The sequence below is a fragment of the Atta cephalotes genome (genome assembly GCF_000143395.1).
Source record: "Atta cephalotes unplaced genomic scaffold scaffold00046, whole genome shotgun sequence".
In the NCBI taxonomy this organism is placed as follows: domain Eukaryota; kingdom Metazoa; phylum Arthropoda; class Insecta; order Hymenoptera; family Formicidae; genus Atta; species Atta cephalotes.
The window spans coordinates 1,594,252-1,609,378 of NW_012130110.1; the positions used below are offsets into that span (position 1 = coordinate 1,594,252).

At 29.0% G+C, this 15,127-nt stretch overlaps 2 protein-coding genes across 2 annotated transcripts; both read right to left on the reverse strand.

The window, feature by feature from the left end:
• Window positions 1-328: 328 nt before the first annotated feature.
• Window positions 329-5,301, reverse strand: LOC105622546 (neprilysin-like). Its single transcript, XM_012203961.1, has 18 exons — window positions 5,282-5,301; window positions 4,814-4,992; window positions 4,560-4,721; window positions 4,402-4,485; window positions 4,084-4,298; window positions 2,997-3,836; window positions 2,827-2,919; window positions 2,611-2,752; window positions 2,408-2,537; window positions 2,142-2,232; window positions 1,872-2,048; window positions 1,696-1,799; window positions 1,555-1,613; window positions 1,403-1,454; window positions 1,203-1,270; window positions 903-1,036; window positions 625-792; window positions 329-505 (listed from the first exon to the last, which is right to left on the reverse strand). The coding sequence occupies exons 1-18, from the start codon at window positions 5,299-5,301 to the stop codon at window positions 329-331; spliced, it is 2,895 nt and encodes a 964-aa protein (XP_012059351.1).
• Window positions 5,302-7,508: 2,207 nt separating this feature from the next.
• Window positions 7,509-14,007, reverse strand: LOC105622547 (membrane metallo-endopeptidase-like 1). Its single transcript, XM_012203963.1, has 18 exons — window positions 13,988-14,007; window positions 12,769-12,920; window positions 12,515-12,676; window positions 12,348-12,431; window positions 12,061-12,260; window positions 10,444-11,352; window positions 10,257-10,364; window positions 9,937-10,078; window positions 9,751-9,865; window positions 9,535-9,631; window positions 9,271-9,447; window positions 9,089-9,186; window positions 8,945-9,003; window positions 8,737-8,788; window positions 8,513-8,580; window positions 8,216-8,352; window positions 7,904-8,071; window positions 7,509-7,791 (listed from the first exon to the last, which is right to left on the reverse strand). The coding sequence occupies exons 1-18, from the start codon at window positions 14,005-14,007 to the stop codon at window positions 7,606-7,608; spliced, it is 2,934 nt and encodes a 977-aa protein (XP_012059353.1). The 3' UTR covers window positions 7,509-7,605.
• Between the last annotated feature and the right edge of the window lie 1,120 nt (window positions 14,008-15,127).

Below are 15,127 nucleotides of genomic sequence, written 5' to 3' on the forward strand. Positions count from 1 at the left end.
CTTGCTTATATGCTTGGAACCTTTTAACGAACGTATATGGTCGTATAACTTCGTATAATGTATGCTATACGAAGTTATTACGATATATATATATATATACCTTACATTTCTATTTACTGATATGTCTGAACATATAATGTGATTCTTTTTTTACTTAAAAGTTCAGCTAAAGACTTTAAATCTGTGAATAAAATGAAACAATTTCTTTACTTACTTTATTTTATTCAATGATATATATATATATATATAGACAGAAAATTTTTTATCAACTATTTTACATTTTTGTGAAGCATTGGTTAATTTAATTTGTTACATTCGTAGAAGTAATTCACTTCCAGATATGACATTTCTTTTCGGGATTCATTGCACTGCCGATCGGGCAATTATAAGCTTGGGCGAAGTCGTGCGAATTTGAAACAGTTCCTATCACTCTCAATCGTCCGATGCTATGTACGTCACGTGTTTTAACTTTAATAGCACTCATTGCCGGATCTTCACACCACAACTGCAAACGTTATCCCAATTTCATACATTTAAGCACATGAATGTTTACTTTAAAATTTATTATTTTTATAATTTAATTATTACAGTTTTGAATTTATATATCTGTGATACGTTACTTACGTTAGCAAAAGATAAGAAGAAAAGTTGATCGTTAGTGAGGTTTTCCTGGCCTAGTAATACGGTATTCGGTTTTCCGCATTCTCTTTCTCTTCTTTGATATGCTTTAAATGCTACTTCTAATCCCATTGTGTCCGCGATATTCTCTCCTGCCGTTTGATTGCCATAGTCCTACAATTTTTAACAGTGAGTGCAATCAAATGTTTAAAATGCTCGATGAGAAAAATAAGAATAATGTAAATTAGATAGTAATAAAATGCAGATGATGAAATGTAGATGACCTTTATTGCCTCCGATATCTCATTGATGCCATAATTATTAAACTGTTCCACAAAACATTCTGCTCTTTTACCATATGCTTCGGCCATTGCAGATAACCATTCCACAATTTCTCCTTCCTTATTATATAAGTGACCTAAAAGTTATTTTTTTGACTTTTTATCTTTTTAAATACTTAAAAAACGTTTGAAATATTTTTTGGAATAAAATTATAAATATTGTATTATTGCATTAATTAAATATCATAGAATATAATTTACTAAACTAAACAGTCTGATATAGCAAACATTTTATAATGTTACCAGAATCGTCAAATCCATGATTAACTTCGTGACCCATAATTGTTCCAACAATACCATAATTAATAGCTCTGGAATAAAGAGTATTTAGAAAAAAATTACAAAATATTTAGAGATTATAATCCTAAATTTATTTGTATTTATGGCTTTTTATAATTATGCGCTAATCACATTGACATTTGTAATAAAAATTGTTCACTTACTGTGGTCGACCGAAAGCAAACAATGGACTCTGAAAATCTGCTGCCGTGAGGGCTAAGCGAAATAAATATTAATATCAATGACAATACAAAAAATGCAAATTCATGGATTTAAGTTCTATTAACAAAAAAAAGATGTGGCTATGGATACAAACCTACGGAATTAAGATCCGGTGAAAAAAAGGCATTTACCATTGTAGGATCCATCCTCATTCTATAACATGGAATATATTATATGAATTTATTTTACATATTAAAAAATAAGACTATAATAAAATACGAATGAGTTATCTTACATTTCATCATCTTCATCTTCCTTCAACAACTTTCGTAGCTCTTTCCACTTGCTGTATCTTTTATAGCTCAATATATTTTCGTAATACGAATTGCCAATAATGAGCTTTAATGGAATAGAACAATTAAATCAAATAATCACTATGCAGTGATAATTAATAAATTGTGAGAAACTTACACCTTGAAAATATCGTTTAACAATAGTATTATTTCTATACCAATTTGGATATCCGATAAATTTCTCCATATGCACTAATTTTGCTAAAACAAAATCCTTAGTATCCTCATCTACCCAGTCTGAGTCTTTAATTTGATATTCAACTTCCTTTTGTATATCATCCAGCATGTCCGATGCCTGTAGAGATAATTCAATTGATCAAATTTTTATGATAGTCAGGAGACTTCTATAGACAAAATAAGACTTAACTACTCTACACGAAGTACTTACAGCTATCGTGATTTCATCAGAGAAATGTTTTCTCACATACTCGTATGCTAGCATGTCGCTCATCTCTACTTTGCTTGTGCATTTGAAAAATCTGTGGTAATAATTCATCATCAGTTGATACTAGTATGACTAAAATATTCTAAAACTATAATTCGATTTTGATTTACGCGTGGAATATGCAACATAAAAAACGAATTGAAGAGCAAACAATGACGTTAATAATTATATAAAAAAAACTATTTTTAATATAAGAGCTTGCATTGTACCTTGCTGAAATTCCAAGAATCTGATTATCATCATTCTTCTGTTTTTCTTCCCATGCATCATATAATTTTCTCATTTCAAGTGTAGTAGTGCTTATTATATTGCTTAAAAAGTTCCAATGTATATAATTCACTGAAACATAACTTATGTAAGCACATTTATCAACAACATTTGCTTATATTATCACATTTTTTTTTTAATTTACCGATTGTTCGACTCGATGTATCATCTAGCAAAGATATAAGATTACTGAAGTAATCTGGGTTAATAATTTTTATATTTATATCACCATTCACAGACACGTGAGCTTCATCAAATAATTCCCCAATTTTGTACAGCCAGTCAATCTATGTTGCGTTAATTATGCTCGTTTAATTGGAGAAAATTACAGGTTAAAGTAATTAATTAGAAAATAACTTACTGCGCTGTTGGAAGTTTTGGGTGTCTTTCTTTCATACCATTCCTGGAAGTCATTAAGCGTTAATTCCTTTTCTTTCCTTCCTCCTGCAGTAATCTGAAATATATTATTATTTGGTTTTTATGAACATATTCTTATCGCTTCGTTGTCCAGCAAAATAATGTAACACTCACTTTAATTAGTTTTATGTGAAATTTGATCATGTCTTGGATATCTTTATACAAATGTTCCTCTGAGACTTCAATGCCTCTTGCTTCAGCTAAGGCGCGAGCTACTTTCGAGATGTAATTAGCATATAATTTCATCATATCGTATTTGTCATCAATCGTTTCTTCGGTGCTAATCTGCGATGCCTTTAAAGTTTTCTTTACTCTTTCCTTATGTGTTTGCTTCACGTGATTCTTTTCAATCTTTCGCGTTCTTTTAATCTTTTTGTGTAATTTTTTGTGAACATTCAATATCACCTGTCTTTTTATCCTATCTTTCTTCATATTATGATTCTTGTGCTTTTTGGAGTTGATACTCTTAATTTTTCTACTATGTTCTAATTTTTTATTTTTCGCGAATTTACTGGCTTTGTTCACATTGATTCTTTTTTCCTTGTTTTCTTCATCGTCATCATGTGTGCCATTATTGTTATTGTTATCCTGTTTGTTTGTATCATTATTGTCGTCCTTTTCATCATCATTTTTATTATCATTATTGTCGTTATTATCTTCATCGTCATTTTCTTCATCGTCATTGTCTTCATCATCATTCTCTTCATCGTCATTCTCTTCATCATCATCATCATTCTCTTCATCGTCACCATTATTATCATCTTCATTACCATTATTGTTAGTACTATCATTTTTGTTATCATCTTGGTCTTCGCTTCCAGGTTCTTGACTATCATTTTGTTCGTTGCTTTGCTTCTCTTCGTCACTGGTATCCTCGTCGCTTCCGTCTACTTCCTTTTCGTTATCGACATTCCATAATTTGGACGAAGCCGGAGGTAAATGGGGAATAGATACCTGGCAACAAGAATTTACATTAATAAAAATCATTAGTGAAAAATCAAAGCGAATGTTTTAAATACAAATTTATGCCCATATGTAATGGAAAGAATAACACAGACATAAAACGCTCTATAATGATACATAATGTAATCATAGAGATTATAAAAATATACATCGCAAGCATGTTTTTGGATTTAGAGATTTGAGAGTGTAATGTTAATGCATAATTATAATCTTAATTGAATGCTTGTGTAATAAGTACATGCACTGTTTTCTGGCATTCGTTTAAAGTGCAATTTTCGTTCACTCGCACGTCGTGAAAAACATTCTTTCCTATCAAGCGCACATATTGATCATCCACTTTTTGCCAACTGTATTCCTCCTCGTTCCATTCATCAGGTTCCATTATCATCGGCCAGCCGCCGATCCTCGATAAGGTAAAAACAAGCGGTTCAAGCCCTCGACTATCCATTGCATCTGGAAGCATTTTGTGAATCATGTCGTGGGACACAATTATATTTGAAAATAGTATTTGAATTTTTCAACGGTTCAATCACTTGAAAGCTACATCCACATTTACCTGTATCCATGCAGACCGAGTACCACTGCTTTGCGAGCTTTATCGCCAAAAGATCGTCTTTCTTTGGACCTTCGTCGAAAATTTCTACGAAATATGATTTAATTTTAATATTATTACACGCAAGTTTCCTGTTGAAATTCGGATAATTTGGTATTTACCTTTTATTTGCTTTATTACATTTACTTGTGCACTTGCAAACATATTCCAGGACTTCATTCCTTTTGGAGCGGGATTATGCTCTGACCATTTTCCACAAGCGTACTTGTAGAAATCGTCGCATGGATCCACAGATTTGTCCATGCTCTCCGTTATTATCTGAGCTGGAGAAAAAAAAGAATAACGATAAATAAAGATTTAAATTAGCTGTTATATTATAATTTTAATTACAGTACTGTTGCTGTTCAAGAAATACCGATTTTTTTGCATTCTTGAGATTGACATACGATCGACTTATTTTCGTTATTAGTTTCATTTCGTTCCTTAGCTTCATGTTGTGTATTGTTTAAACTAAACAACCATGCTAGACGCGAAGGATATCCCTGGTTTTTCGACGATGTGACATTCTTCATTAAAAATATGCCAATGAAGGCGCTGTAAAGCACAATACAAAATGCAACAGTATAATATATCATATAAGAAATGATAAAGATGGTGATATAATATATAAAGAATAATATTAATTGATATCACTATTTGAAAATGAATTTAAAATTCGAAACAAGAGAAAAATATTATATAATATTATATATCATGTTTAGATTTTATTTTTTCTAAATTACAGTCAATTAAAACCGATTAATTTTCTAAAGACAAAAATGAAGGATTCAATTTACTTTTAATTGACACTGTGTTTAAAAAATAATTTTTATAAATTACTTACAGAAGAATGAATCGCCTCATTGTCGCAAAATTGTTTAAGGCTGAGATAAATTTTATATAATTATGCTAGTCTAACGTTTTTCGTCGCAATGTGAAATTATTTGTTGCTTAGCTAACTTTTATACTATTTGCGGAAGGATCCTGCAGTGCTATACCATATCGAATTGATAGAGCTGAAGGCCGAAGATGTATCTATTTTATAATATTTTTTGCCTTTCTGGTTTACATTAACAAAATAGTGATAATCGATATCAACATTATTTCAACCTCGAGAAATATTAATTTCCAAGTTTTTTTTCACACTTTTTATTAATTCAAAAAATAGTGCGCGACATCTGAATAATAGATCTTTAAGAATAATGTCTCTTTTTTCAAAAATGCAGGAATGATGAAAAAAAAATAATGATAAATGTAAATAGTAATGGGCCAATAAATGCCAATAAATGTTTAAAATTAAGAATAGACGATAGGCAAAATGTTAGCTGACCTGTTATTTCTTTTATGGAAAATCTATAAAAGAAACAACGATATACACTACAATGTATTAATTCTCTGGGTTATAATAGCGGCCCGACTTATCGACTTATGGATTTTTTACTCAAATACTATCAACTTTACAGAAAAATTGCGAGAGACAAAAATTATTTATTTTCTTCTCATAGAACTCTAAGAATTTTTTCAGAATTTTTTATCAATTTTTTAATACTGCATTTTCTTATTTTCGATAAATCGGACCGCTATGACCCAGCGAATTAAGCACTGCACTATACAGACAATGTACATAACCGCGCATAATGAATACGACATAATTTTAATTGAGAAATAAATTAACTAAGACTCTGATATCATTACATATAATAATTTTATTGGTCTAATTACATTAATAAAACATAGACATTAAACATAGACATTTTGATCGTGATTTTTTATCTTTACCGATACAAATTATAGAAGATTACATAAAATACTGTTAAGTGTTAATGTTATTCATTTAAAACATTTGTTATCAATATCGCAATTCTATCGCTTTAAAAGTAACGTTTAAAAAATAATCGCTGCATAAGTAATAATACGAACAAAAAACAATTTTAATTGTTTCTTTTATGAACACAACAATCGGCTGATTCTTTAGGCTTGTTTTTTTTCCATATCCTAGGACTGAATTTCTTGGACTGTTCATTTTTCGTCTTTTTCTCTCCAATGATATTATAAATGATTTTACGTATTTTGTATATGTATAATATATGCACCTTGTTTAACAAATGCAATTTGTTAATTTTACAGTTATTTATTTATCATTTATTTCTATCTATTGAATAAATTTAATTATGGATAATTTTTATCATGACTAACGGAAATTTTATTATCTATTTAATTAGCGTACTTACAAATTATCATTTTCAGGATGTCCGTTGTTCCACGATTATTGTATGTATTTGCATTATGCAATTTAAACGAAATGCAAAGTAAAAACAAATTGTTTGCAAAATTATGTATTGCGCACGAATAAGATTATTATATTTAAAAATTTTTTTACATTTACTATTGACTACTATTTACTACTCATAAGAAATATATTGCAAACAAAGCAAAGGACTATAATGGAAAATATAATAATATACGAAAAGAAAAAAGGGTAAAATTAATTTTCGAAAATTGGTATGATATTCAAAATATATATTTCGTTTCACTCGATTATATTTTAAACGATTATTGCTGCGTTCGAAATTAACGATCACATAAGCTTTCTATTTTATTATTCATTACTTATAAAAAGAAGATGAATGAAACTTACAGCGCGTGAGCATCAATTCCGAATACAACTTAAATGTAGCACGATCATATGTTGTTTTATTATGCTTATCCTAACTTGTATTTTTCGGATTTCGGTTTATATTTTTAATCTTCCGCCTAACAGTCAAAATTTTAATAAGTTTCCTTTAATTTAACAGTTTTAAAAGTTTCGTTTTGCATTTTGCTGTATAAAAAAACAATATAATGTTTGAATTAGAAAACAAAATAGAGTAAACAAAATTTTTTTTTTAATTTTTTACAACTAATTTAATATGAGAAATTTGATACTAGTATGAAAGAGATCCACGGTGCAGATGACGTTAGTGAAAAATAATTAACTGATAATTAATTTTTATCCTCTGGATAAATTTTATCCTTGAATAACGCAAATTGGATCAAATACATTCAGAAATTGAAAATGATCAAAAGAAATGTTTTCATATAAATGCGGTTTTTATTTTATTGATACATTTGGATAAATAATTTCTGCGGGATATTTCTAAGAGATTTGCTTTGCAAGATTCTTTAGATTCACTTCCAGATATTGCACTTCTTCTTGGGATTCATCGGACTACCAACAGGGCAATTATAAGCTTTAGCGAAATCGTCAGAATTTGATACAGAACCTATAACTCTTAATCGTTCGATGCTGTGCTCATCACTCTTAGCAAAATCTATTATTTCACTTGAGGTGTATTCATTTGCTTTACACCATAACTATAAACGTAAATGTTTTAATATAATTGAAGCATAAAAATTATTTCATTCATTATTATTTATCTTCATAGTTTTGAATTAATTATATTTTACTAATATTCGTAACACTTACTGTGGAAAAGGATAAAAAGAATAGTTGATCGTTGGTAAAATCTTCCATGCCTGGCAATGCGGCTTCCGGTGTTTTGCTCTCTTTTCCTTTACTTTGGAAAGTCTTAAATATCGCCTGTAATCCCATTGTATCTGCAATATTGTCGTCTATCGTCTGCTTACCATAATCCTATAATTTCAATCAATAAAAATAAAAAAAAAATCAGTAAATTTTCAATAAGATAGAGATGATTTAATCGATGACCGATAAATAAATGACCAACTAAAACTTTAATAAAATAAAGATAATTTAAATATACAATAAATAGTGTACCTCTATTTTTTTATTTGTTTTTGAATCAATGGGATAATTATTAAACTGGTTTATAAAGCAATTTTCTTTTTCGTCATATGCCTGGACCATTATTGGGAAGCAATTCAGAAAGTCACCATTTTTATCGAACATGCGTCCTAAAAATTATTTATCTATTTCTCTTTCTTATCAAATATTCAAAAAGCATTAAATAATCATTATATCACAATAATTGTAAATATTGCAACACAAAAAACAAAGTAAGGGTAAAGTTTAATGACGGTGTTATATTATTTTCCATCGTATTTTCCATCGTACCTGTATGATCGAATCCATGATTAACTTCATGCGCCATGAGGAATCCAATAATACCAAAGTTAATAGCTCTGTAGAACAATAATTGTTAAAAAATTCTATAAAGATTTATATAATATTTATATTATTATATTTATATTATTATTAAATAAAATAATTACAATTTTTTAGTGCATACATTTTGTTATATATGTGGTATTAAGTTTTAATCAAATTCATTCACTTACTGTGGTCGACCATAAGCGAACCATGGACTCTGGAAGTCTGCTGCCGTGATACCTTGATGAAAGAATTAATTTTTACTATTAAATTAATAACGAATACAATTTCGTAATTAAATTGATTGGTTTAATTAATAATTTAGCAGCATGTATAGCATACAATTATAATATTTTATTAAATAAGGAAATATATTTAAGATATTTTTATACATACTTAAAGTATTTGTATAGGGTATATAAAAGGCATTTATTTCAGTTGGATCCAGCTTTAGACTATAATAAAAATTTGTTAACTCGTTTGTTAACATATAAAAATTATTTAACTTGCAAAACATATTAAATAGTAAATTGTACTCACTTTTCATCATTATTTTCTGATAACTTCCGTAAGCTCTCCAATTTGACATATCTGTTATATCGAAGAGCATTCTCATAGTATGACGGACCAATAACCAGCTTTAATGGAATAATGTTACGTAAAGTGATGGTCGTCATATAATAACAACTAATATTAATAATTTTTAAAAAATTATATTATACTTCTTTAAGATACTCTTGCATAATCGTAGTGTTTTTGTACCAATCTGGATATCCAATAGATTTCTTCATATGTTTTACTTTTTCTATAAAAAAATCTTTAGTTTCATCATCTAACCAATCTGAGTTTTTAATCAGTTTCTCAACTTCTTTTTTTATATTGTTAAGCATGTCTGACGCCTATGATAAAAATGAAGAATTAACTTACAAATGCGTATTAGCACAGAAACAAGATTATGAATAATAGACAAATGAAATAAAACTTACTGTTTTTACTGTTTCATCGGAGAAATATTTTCTTACAAATTCGTATGCTAAAATTTCTTTTATCTCTGCTGAATCTGTGCAAATAGATGCTCTCGAGCTACTTTTAATATAATTGAATTAGATTTTAAATTAGTAATAATTATTTATTTTTACACAGTAAATGATCATTTACAATATAAGGAGATATTATCTACATAAAAATATATCAAACCGTACGGAGTTTCATTTTCGTCTTTGCTAATGTCCTTCTCCCACGCATCGTACAAATCTTTCATTTCACTGGTGGTAGTCTTTATTATTTTGCTTATGAAGTTCCAATGTATATAATTCACTAAAATATATTTTTTATAAGCGCATATGTTAATGTTTTGTACTTTCATCAAAGTCGTTTTTAAAACTTACCGATCGTCCGACTCGACGTCTCGTCCAATAAAGAGAGAAGTTCTTTAATGTAATTTGGCGAAATAATGTTTATAATTAAATCGTCATCCACGAACACATATGCTTCATCAAACAATGCCTTGATTTTACTGATCCAATTAATCTATTTATTAATATCATTCTTCAATATTGCAGTAATCATATTTATTCTACCATATAGTATCTAGTATAAAAAAAAATTCTACCATATTTTATATCTAGTACCAAAAATCAAGAATAATGCAAAATAAAAAAGTAATTAATCGATATCAAAATAATTAATCGATTAAGAAATCATTTACCTTGCCTTTGTTTGTTTTAGGATTCTCGTTATCATACCACTCTTGAAAATCTCTAAGTGTAATTTCCATATAATATATGGTCGAATTGGATATTGATTCCTTTGCAATCTGGAATTATTCAGATTATTAAAAATCTTTCTTCGATCGGTTCTTATTGCTCTTCAAAGTACAGTGACACGTTCTTTACCTGGATCAGTTTCAGTTGGAATTTGATCATATCTTGGATATCTTCAGCAAGACGTTCTTTTGAAATTTTAGTACCTTTGTTTTTGGCTATAATGTAAGCTATTTTCGAAATATAATTAGCGTATGATTCTAATATCTTCTTTGTTCTTTTCGAATTTTCCTGTGGTATTGTTGCATACATTATTTCCGCATTGCCTAAAATTTTTTTTGTCTTTTTCCTATGTACTTTTCTTACGTGGTTTCTTTTGCCTTTCTGAGTATGTAACTTTTTGTGATGAATAAAACGTTGTTTATTGTTAACTTTTGTTGCCCATCTTCTTGTTCTCTGTCTTTTCATCTTATTGTGGCTATCATGCTTCTTAATGATTCGAATGCCGTTCTTTTTCTGTCCAATATGCCGTAATCTTTTATTTCTTCTATGACCGATCTTCCTTGTGATTTTTTTCTTGCTTATTTCCTTCTTAATGTCTTCATCTTGTTCGTCTATATCGTCATTGTTATCATCATTGTCATCATTATCGTCGTTGTCATTACCACTGCTGTCATCGTCGTTGTCGTCATCGCCACTGCCATTATCATCATCATTGTCATCATCATCATCGTTGTTGTCATCGCCACTACCATCATCATCATCGTTGTCATCGCTACTACCATCATCATCGTTGTCGTCATCATTGTCATCGTTATCATTGTCGTCATTATCATCATTGTCATCATCTTCTATTGTAGAATCATCTTCGCTTTCGCTTCCAGGCTCCTCATTGCTTTGTTCGTCCTCATTACTCGGATCTTCATCACTTTTGCTATCTGGTTTACTTTCTTTGTTCTCTTCTTCATCCTTTTTTTTGTTATCAGATTCAATCAAAGACCACAGTTTCTTTGAGCCTGGTGGTAAATGCGGTGTGTCGATCTAGATACATGGATTTAAAGAGAAAACTAATCGGGTGATAAAAAATTGGTGCAAATGTTTTAAACTTAAATTTACCGTAACATACAACAAGTAATAGTAAAAAATGTGACTGAGAAATATGACACAAATATATTGCGAGGATATATATATATGTACATGTAATAAGATACACGAAATTATAGAAATTACATTTACTGCAGATATATTCCTTTTTTAAATGGAAAAACGTAAGATTTAGATGTAACCCTTACAGAAATTTAATACTAAAACTAATTTATACTATTGGAAGATAGTATCTATATAAATTAATTATTTATTTGGAGTATTAAAATACTGAACAATATATAGTGCTTTTAATACTTAAAATAAATAATTAATTTGTAGTTTATATTGAATTTCTCGCATATTACTACGCGCGTTATTATTTTTCGCGATTATCGACAATCAACTGTCATCTCTTTCTCGACGCGAGTGGAACGAGTGAGCAATCTCTCGTAGAGAATACCGAATAAAGAATATATATAAGAAGACTCGTAGTCCTTTCTGTAGTCCTATCCTACAAATTACTGTCTCTCAATATTGATTAATATTAAATTTTTATAAAAAAATAAATCTAAAGATATGAAGTTCTCATGACCGTAAAACTCTATCTTAATTATATTCTTTGTAACAAATCTAATTAAAAAAGAAATACATTACAATAAGTACCTCTACTCTTTCTGGATCCTCTGAATCCTTCTTTACGTCATAAAAAGCATTTCTTGCCGTCAAGCGCATATATTGATCATCCACTTTTTCCCAACTGTACTTCCGCTCATCCCATTCATCCGGCTCCATTGTCATGGGCCAGCCACCTAAACACGATAAGGTAGAAACCAACGGGTCGATCCCTTCTTTTTCTATCGCGTCTGTAAGCATTAGCGAATTGTCGTAGAATGTGACACAAAATCTATATATTTTTAGTTCGACACTTCATTTATTACATGTGCACTCACCTGTATCCATGCAAGCTTTGTACCACTTTTTCGCAAGTTTTACCGCTGGTAAATCGTTCTTTGTAATCTTAGACTGCACAATCTCTGGAATTTAATAATATTAATATAGCTAAATGATTCTCCAATCTTGAATTTTACGAATAGTAATGCATAAATCGGCTAATTACCTTGTATTTGCTGATGAGTCTTGAGTTGAAGCTTGGTCCATATATCCCACTTATATAATCCTTCTGGAATGGCATTTTTCTCTGGCCATTTCCCACACGCGTACTCGTAAAAGTCATCACATGGATTTACGGATCTATCCATGCCTTCTAATATAAAGTCGGCTAAGAAAAATGGAAAAGAGTAGTTGATGATGAGTTAATGACAATCTAAATGTTTGACAGACGATTTAACTACAGCTTAATAAAATGAATACCCATTTTCTTGCACTCCTTAGATTCGCATATAACGCGTTTTTCTTTCATATTAGCATTTTTACTTATGCCGAACAACCATGCCAAATTCGAAGGATATTCTTGGATCTTCAATAATGTAACATCTCTTATTAGAAATGTACTGACAAAGGCGCTGTAAAGATCCAGAAATACAATAATTAATTCTGCAATTATGTTTCCTATAGTTATATTTAAATTTGAATAGTATTAATTATTAAATGTGTACACGTGATTTTGTCTCTTCTTCAAAGATAATTGGATAAGGGATTAGACGAGGGTAGAAACGTCTTTCAACGTTCGAAAACCAATGTTATTAGGAATACATACCTCGATAAGAGGTTGCACGATCAAAATTTAATTCAAATCTCGCGCCCACCCGCTTGAAATTAATCGATCCACTTTCAGCACGCCTGTTTGCCTAATACTGAAGTGCACGATGGCCATCATCTACTGACAGTATCGAAAATATAAATAATTTAGGACCGCTATTTATAGTCAATATATTAATTCTTATATTTAAAACTGTCTTAAGTACAGTCTTAAAATTTCATGTATCAATCGGAGAATAGCATAAACATTTTAAGATATTATTTAAGATGTTTTTAAAATACACAGATTATATGAATATCGGCTTTGGTCTACTCATTTTCGCAAAAAATTCTGAACTGGTGCAATTAATAAGTTAGAGTAAAACAAACATAGTTTGTTTCACTCCAATTTATTGCATTTGCAGTATATACACTAATTCAAAACTTTCTTCAAAAAAGAATACGTCTCTAATGTTTTTCAGTAATGTCAGTATATGATAGCCATTGTGCATTTCAATATAATAGGAAAATAGGAAAACAGACGTGCAGGAAGCAAAGCAATCAATAGATCTGTTCGCGTTGCTTGAACCCAAGCAGAACAACAAGCTATGATAATGTCAAAATGAATCGGAATTGAAAAATGATTTTTAATGATCATTTTGGAGTCATTTTGATATCATAATGATTTGTTCTTGGGAAATCTCCAATGTTAAATGCAAAAAATATAAGCAACGAGAACAGATCTAATTTTGAGTTATCTCTGAATTAATTTAAAATTATTAAATTGACAATGTAATTATACATATAACTAATGCCATTGTAAAATTAAATGTAATGTGTAAAATAAAATACATGATACTATGTTTAAAAAGCAATTGTTTAAGTTACGTACAGAAGAATCAATCGCCTCATGTTGGAATAATTTGTCGGCTAATATAAATTTCAATAATGCTGCACAGTAAATATTTCGCGACGTTTTTCTATCACAATGTGAAATTGTTTGTCAGCAGCTTACTCTTTTATATGTTACTATTATTTAAGCGGAAAAGCATATCGAATTGATAGAGCCGAAGGTCGAAGACACATCTTTCTCGTCCTGTTGATTTATAAATTTAAATATAATTTATGCAAGAACTCGCAAATTCTCTCTTTCCTTGATAGAGTCAAATTAGAGATTATCTTTCTCTCTCTTTTTTCGAATTAATTTATATTAAAAGATACCATATATGACAATTTCTATTTCAGAATTGAAATTATTTCTCAAAATGTATAAACTGTAATAACTAACGAAAACAATATTAATATATTAAAATACCGATAAATACTGCATAAAATTATTATCGCTTATATCACCACAGATACATTATTATTATTTCTACCTCATTTTAAAGAAATTTTTATAACGAGGATACAATTGTCTATTTTTGTACTTCTCCGAAGAAAATATTTTATATCACCCCGTTCCAGTAATTATGTAACATATCTCGAATAACATGTTAATTGAAAGCTTCAATTGTATCGTAATCAACAGAATCTCTTTCAGATGCGTGAGATGTGTGAATGAATGATCTATAATTATTTTTCTCGGAACATCTGCCGTTTCATTATGTGTCAATTATTACATTTCACTCACGTAACAGAAATATGGAAGGAAAATTCTTTCTCTTTTATTATATTATATATTTTTTTAAAGTTTATTGTCAATTTTTATTTCTACATTCGATTGATGATCTTAAATTCACTTGTAAAACTTTCAACTTATAAAAAATTGAAAATACGGAATACAAGTTTAAAAATAAATACATTCTTCAAATCATTAAATCGCGTGCTTCTCATTTATATTTATAAAAATTTCTCTTATTATGCTTTTTCTCTAAAGAAATTTATATTGTATTGTTTATATATATATATTATTTAAAAATAAATTGCAGATGACATACAATTTATAATTAATCTTATTTAAATAATTATATAAAATAATTATGTATATATATATATATATATATATATATATATATATATAATATATATA